Here is a 6,817-nt window from a genome sequence, read left to right as displayed (position 1 = left end):
AACTGGCACAACCACTCTGGAAATCAGTCTGGAGGTTCCTCAGAAAATTGGACATTCCACTATCTGAGGACCCAGCTATACGACTGCTGGGCATATACCCAAAATATGCTTCCACATACAACAAAGACACGTGCTCCACTATGTTCATAGCAACCTTATTTATAATAGCCAAATTTGGGAAAGAACCCAAATGCCCTTCAACAGAGGAATGGATTCAAAAAAATGTGGTACATTTATACAATGGAATATTACTCAGCTATCAAAACCAATGGCTTCATGAAATTCATAGGCAAATGGAATGAACTAGAAAATGTCATCCTGAGTGAGGTTACCCAATCACAGAAAAAAACACTTTGTATGCATTCATTGATAAGTGGATATTAGCCCAAAGCTTGAATTACCCAAGATGCAATCCATAGATCACAGGAAGCTCAAGAAGAAGGATGACCAAAATATAGATGCTCCCACTCCTTCTTGAAAGGGGAAAAAATGTCAATAGGAGGAGATGTGGAAGTAAAGGTTAGAGTAGCGACTTAAGGAACGGCATTCAGAGCCTGCCCCACATGTGGACCATAGGTATAGAGCCACTGAAGCTAGGTAAGATTGATGAAGCTAAAAAGTGCATCATGAAAGGGGTTGGATATAGATCTCTCCTGAGAGACACATCCAGAGCATGCACGGTCCTCTCTTGCTCCTCCTGCAACCACCTCAGGCCCTCTGATGCTCTCCTTCTGCTGGCCAATTTGTACATTCAGGGGCATCCTTTCACTCTGAAGGCCTGAGAGCACTGAATTGCCATAGGTTCTATGATCGGGGACTCACATGTGCCCTGGGTTCCATTTGCTGTTGAGGGTGAGGGGATTGGCAGGGTACTTATGCCAGGACACTTAAGGAGTGAGGATTAGTACCAGTCTGAAGCATATCTAGAGGATCATGAATTATCCTCCAGGTAAGAGGGGCCTAAAAGAATTATCCTCTCGAGCTTGACTTAAGGGACTCCACTCAGTGGTCTCATAAAAGTTGAAGCATGTACTGCCATCCCAAAGGGGTCCTAGAGGAAGCACTGAAGAAATTTCAATATATAGGCAAAAAAGCAGGAAAATGAAAGTGGGTGGGAGGATCAGCTGGTGTTTGGCTACATGGACTGGGCCTAAGTACTGGAAACAGGGCCCAGGTGGCAGAGGCCTTAAAGAAGACAGACGCACCTTGGCTTTCTACAAGCTGAGAGCCGAGCAAATGGTCAGCCATCTCCTGAAGGACACTAGAGAGGAAAGGTTCAGCTAAGTGCCAAGTGCCCCTTTCTCACCCCTCCTTATACTTGTGAAAACGGAAAAGGCCTGTTCTGGATGTGTCTGTGACCCCTCTAGAACTACCTAAGCTGCCAAGAGACTGACAAACGGCTGTCAAGCACAAGAGCCTCACTCACACGGTACAGGTAAAGAAAAACACACAGACGAACTTCTCAACCTGACAGGATTCTTCAAAACCAGCTGCTTTATTGTTAACCCCCCAACCCCTGCCCTCAGACATAGTGTTCAGAAGGACATCAAGACCTACAGAATGATGACTTCAGAAAACCTCTGAGGACAGGGATCTCCCTGCGCTGCAGACATTCGTCCAAGAACTGCTGCAGACGCACTACAGAGCCCATCTGTCCTGAGCTCATGATGGCTTTAACTCTGGGCAGGTAGTCCTCTCTAATGTCAAGGACCATCTTCCATACTGGACCTGGTACTGCTTCACGAGGGCAGTCCCACACACCTCCAGGAAGTGAAACAGGAGAGTGGCTATCACATCCAGGAAAGGCTCCAAGTTTAAGGCCTGTGCCAGTGACCACCAGTCATAATGTAAGCCATGAGGGTGAGGCTCTGACCTGCTTTGTTAGGCCGCTGGAAAAGGATGATTGTGGCAGATAAATGAATCATCGCAGTCATCTGTTGTAGAATATTGTCCTGTTGCTCAACCTTGGAATATGTCAATTTGTAGCCAAGCTTCCATTAATAATCGTCAAACCCATCGCTTCCTTAGAGGCTGGGTACAAAGGAACGAAGTAGGGACACTGCCTGTGGAGCTGAGCAAGGATGAGGTCTCCCACTCTGGGGTGGAGCATCCAGATCCCAGAGGCCACGGCCGCAATGGGGAAGGCCGCTTCGGGGTGAGAGGCCACTTCCGACTCCCCTTGCTTGACCAACTTCTCGGCCACTTTGTAGTGGACAAAGTCCAGCCCCTGAGGGTGAAGACTGACAGACACGGGACGCCCACCAGATTGCACAGGCTGTCCAGAGAGCAGGCTGTGGAGTCTGTCGAAGACCTCCTTGACCTTTGAACCTGCGCTGCTGGAGATCTGGCTCACTGGGATGGTGGCTGCCTTCTGCAAGTCCATCTTGATCCTTCTGTCCTGACTGTCCCTGCTGCTGCTCAGGTCCTCGAAGGCCAACTCGCATTTGGCAGAAGCATCCTGAAGTCGCTGGTACCATTGCCTGGTCCCATACTGGACCCGCAGCTGCGGGTCTTCCTTCGCCTGAGTCCCTGCTGGGCTTGGGCTGGGCGCAGAGGTCTGGGCAGGAACCCTTGGGCCTGGGTGCCCCTAGGACTCCTGTGGCTTGACAAGGGTCTCCTCCTCCTCGTCCTCCCCCTCCTTAGTCTTCCCCCTCCTTTTCCTCCTTCACTTGGGTGGCTCTGGAGATCTCCTGCTCTAAATGGATGAGGAGGTCCCTCATTTCCTGCAGGGCTCCCTCAGCCCCAGCTTGGTTCTCTGCTGTGGGAAAGCCAGTGTCCAAGGTGGTGGGAAGGAGTCCGGAGATGAAGCTGCACAGCTGCCCCAAGCTCTGGAAGGCAGACAGGTCCACGTTCAGGAGGTCTCTGTGCTCTGAACCGAGGCCTCCAGCTGCAGTTGAGCCGCAGGACCTCCTCTTGCAGGGTCGGAGCTCCTGCTCTGCCTGCTTCTCTGCTGCTGCTCTGCCTCTCCAAGCTTTAGGGCGAGAAGCTTGGCTCTGAGGCCCTGCTCAGCTCTCAGCTTCCTCTGACGGCCCAGGGCTTCTCTTTCTCCATCATGTCCTGTAAGTCCGGGAAGTCCTTCTGCAGCTTCTGCTCCCTCAGCTGGTCAAACCTCTCCAGCTCTTGGCATGCCACCTCTGAGAGGGCTCGCACCTTCCTCTCTTGCTCCTCCTGCTGCAGCCTCAGGCCCTCTGCTGCTCTCCTTCTGCTGGCCAATTTGTAGTTTCAGATGCAACCCTCCACTCTGATAGCCCGAGAGCACTGAAGCGCCATAGGCTCTGTGAACGGGGACTCACGCGTGCTCTGGGTTCCATTTGCTGTTGAGGGTGAGGGGATTGCGGGGTACTTGTGCCAGGAGACTTAAGGAGTGAGGATTGGTTTTGGCCTGAAGCAGATCTAGAGGATGGTGAATTATCCAAGGGGGTGCCATATCTGGCTTGTGGTGTGAGGTGGTGGGTGGGATGTGATCTACCACCCATCCGGAGTAACAAGACAGTGTGGGAAATGAGATGCATTATTCCAAATCATGCTAGAGTCTCATCAGTCCCTTGTGCTCACAGTGCAGGATGCCTTTTGTGAGGGGCACCCTCAGGGTTTCCCAGCAGGCACCATTCCATATCATTGACCTTTAAACTATTTATATTTGAAATAAGGTCTCATTTGAAATCTATTTTGGAAAGCATTTTTTATCTTGATATGCAACATTTTATTTCTTTATAAAACATGCAAAGACTTTAGCTTTTGGAAAATTATCTTTAATCCCAGATTCGTATATTTCTTCTCACATACCAAGCGTTGAATTATTAAGGGATATTGTAATCTATTTCAGTACAAGGAAAATATCACAAAATATTTACAGTAAAATATTAAAAATAACTCAATCACAAAAGTCAAGTTCGAATAATCTTTTTCCTCCAGAATTTTCTACTCTAGTCCCAACTGCACATGAGTGAAAACGAGAAACTAAGACCTCCCTTACAGATTTCCCAAAATAGAGAGGGGACGAGACGGAGGATGTGGTGGTGTCAAAGGGAACAGGGGTGGGCAGCGTTCATTCCTTCACGTCCTGGTCGATTATAAAGAAACGCGTTGTGTGGTGGATCCCTGCAGGCAAACATTAGGAGGCTCCTGGAACGGGACTTGGAAAACACCTGACAGTGGACATTGCTCTTCCCTCTAAGTTTAGCAAGAGTCTGTGGTTCCACAATCCAGTCCTCTGGAGAGAAGCCTGTCCTGGCAGGAGACTCCATTGCATCCAGGGTCTCCATGTCCCGGATAATCTGTTTGGGATCTTTCATCTTCAAAGCCACAGCTCGAACCATCATGTGCTGTTTTATGTTCTTTTTCTTTTTTCTTTTTCTTTCTTTTTCTTTTTTTTTTAAAGGGATTGTGCTTTAATGGCAGCTGGGGAAGAGAACACTGGGGTGGCCCAGGCCAGCTGGGCCAAGGAGGCTGGCTTCCTGTCTTGAGGGCTGGTGTGCACATGGCTGATGACCTGGGACTGGACTCTTGGGGAGGAGCAGGAAGCTCAGAAGTCCATGGAGCTGTGCGCCAGGTAGTCCTTGCAGCCAATGTTGCTGACCTGCTTGGTCTGCATAGCTGCGAGTTTGGGGCAGTCAGTGATGCGATGACCAAGGCCTCCACAGAAGGCGCAGCCCCGTTCTCCTCCGACGTCCAGCATGGACTCATCCCCACAGTGCAGCACTTGCAGAACAGGTGGTACCTTCTGCTTGGCCTCCAGCAACAAGGCTTTGAGGTCCATGAGCACTGACTCATCGCAGGCCTTGTTGATAAAGGTGGTGGCGATGCCCGTGTTTCCCGAGCGCCCAGTGCGGCCGATTCGGTGCACATAGTTCTCGATTTCTTCAGGCATGTCATAGTTGAGGACGTGCTGGATGGCAGGAAAGTCTAGGCCTTTAGAGGCCACGTCCGTGGCCACTAAGACATCCTTCTTGCCTTTCCGGAATGCCTCAATGGCCTTGGTCCGCTCTTCCTGGTCTTTGCCCCCATGAATGGCCACCGCCTCAACTCCTTTGAGCAGGAGGTATTCGTGAATGGCATCCACATCTGCTTTCTTCTCTGCAAAGATGAGCACAGGTGGGGGCGTCTTCTGCAAGCACTCAAGCAGGTACACCATCTTGGCTTCCTCCTTCACATATTCCACCTCCTGGATGACGTCAAGGCTGGCTGCTCCAGCACGACCAACATTGATGGTGACAGGCTTGACCAGGGCGCTCTTGGCGAAGTTCTGAATCTTCTTCGGCATGGTGGCACTGAAGAGCAGAGTCTGCCGCTGGCCCTTGAAGTAGGAGAAGATGGTACGGATGTCACCCTCAAAGCCCATGTCGATCATGCGGTCAGCCTCATCCAGGACCAGGTAGCGGCAGATGTCTAGGCTGACCATTTTCTTCTGCAGCAAATCCATGAGGCGTCCCGGTGTGGCTACCATCATGTGCACACCATGTCGCATGGTCTCCACCTGCTCCTTCACAGACACGCCCCCGATGCAGAGCGCGCAGCGCAGGAGAGGGGAGCTGTCTTCCTGCAGCAGACGGCAGTAATACTCCAGGATGCCATGGGTCTGCCGAGCCAGCTCTCGCGAGGGGCAGATGATGAGTCCATAAGGCCCTTCCCGCTTGGAGAAAGGCAACCGCTTCTCTTGTTCCAGGCAGAACATGATGACGGGCAGTGTGAATACCAGTGTCTTGCCTGACCCCGTGAAGGCGATGCCAATCATGTCCCGACCAGACAGAATGGTAGGGATGCCCTGGATCTGAATGGGTGTTGGGTGGAGGATGCCCTTTTTCTTCAGGCCTCGAAGGATAGCTGCAGGGAACTTCATTTCCTTGAAGCTCTTGATGGGTGGCGGGATACCGTCTCCCTCCACCAGGATGTGGTACTTCTTCCGAACACGCTCGTGCCGCTCTTCTGACATGCTCAGGACATAGCGTGGGGGTGTCCAACTAGTTTTGATTGGATCGTTGTAGGTAATGCCTTTGGCCATTTCCTTCACTGACATCAAGGCTCGGCCTTCAGCCACACTCTCCAGAATCTTTTCTTCTTCCTTCAGTTGCTTTTCCTTGGCGGACTCCTTGTGTGCTTCAGCCTTCTCTTTGAGGTACTGGTGCTGATCCAGGAGGCTGACATTGGACTGAGGACCCAGCGGGATGTCGTCCTCATCTTCTCGGGGCTCACTGCCACTGCCACTGTCCTGCTGCTCTTCCTCTGCAGCTCCCTTGCGTCTTCGCTGCAGCAGCTTCTGGAGCAGAAGCTGCCTGCGCTGCCGCAATGGCACGTAGGGCACGTAGTCCTCATCTTCGTCCTCGGAGCAGCTCGCACCCACAGTCGCCTCGTTCCTGCGAGCTCGCTTCCGCTCGGGTTCCCACTCCTCCATCGTAGGCCGCACACATGCACAGTGCCAGGGCTGAAAAAACCACTTTTGTTCTTTTTCAATTCTCTCTGCCGGGCTTCCCTTCTGGCTTGGTCTGTGTTGACAATATATTTGATTTTCCTCTTCAGTAAATAAAAAACAGAAGGACCGCCGAGTCCTTTGTGAGAAGGTGCCTTCTCTCCCTCTGTGTCCACCACCCAGGCAAGGCGATCTAGAAACCTCGAACCCTGGAAAGAATTCTTTTTATCAAATTTATGCACACAGCCTCAAATTGTATAGCTTGATAAAAATTTCATCTCATCATTACGAGGAACATATACAAAAAGAGCAGTCTAAGGTTTCATAAAACAATAAACTCAGATACCATTTTAAGAGATTTTTAAGAAATTTAGAGTAACCAAGACTATGAGGTCATTTGTCTTTATCAGG

General features: G+C 50.8%; 1 protein-coding gene and 1 pseudogene across 1 annotated transcript; both read right to left on the bottom strand.

Annotated features, from left to right (window-relative positions):
* Nucleotides 1–1,546: 1,546 nt before the first annotated feature.
* On the bottom strand, nucleotides 1,547–4,319 carry LOC116906167 (annotated as a pseudogene).
* Nucleotides 4,320–4,363: 44 nt separating this feature from the next.
* On the bottom strand, nucleotides 4,364–6,406 carry LOC116905329 (probable ATP-dependent RNA helicase DDX41). Its single transcript, XM_032908225.1, has one exon. It carries the CDS (start codon nucleotides 6,389–6,391, stop codon nucleotides 4,526–4,528), a length of 1,866 nt encoding a protein of 621 aa, XP_032764116.1. The 5' UTR covers nucleotides 6,392–6,406; the 3' UTR covers nucleotides 4,364–4,525.
* Between the last annotated feature and the right edge of the window lie 411 nt (nucleotides 6,407–6,817).

The sequence above is a fragment of the Rattus rattus genome, chromosome 7, assembly GCF_011064425.1.
Source record: "Rattus rattus isolate New Zealand chromosome 7, Rrattus_CSIRO_v1, whole genome shotgun sequence".
Classification (NCBI taxonomy): Eukaryota; Metazoa; Chordata; class Mammalia; order Rodentia; family Muridae; genus Rattus; species Rattus rattus.
Note: the sequence above shows the minus strand (reverse complement) of the source record. Positions and strands in the feature narration are given on the sequence as shown.

Bases quoted from the DNA above. Each gene is read 5' to 3' on its own strand.
- LOC116905329 (XM_032908225.1), bottom strand. From the start codon at position 6,391: ATGGAGGAGTGGGAACCCGAGCGGAAGCGAGCTCGCAGGAACGAGGCG.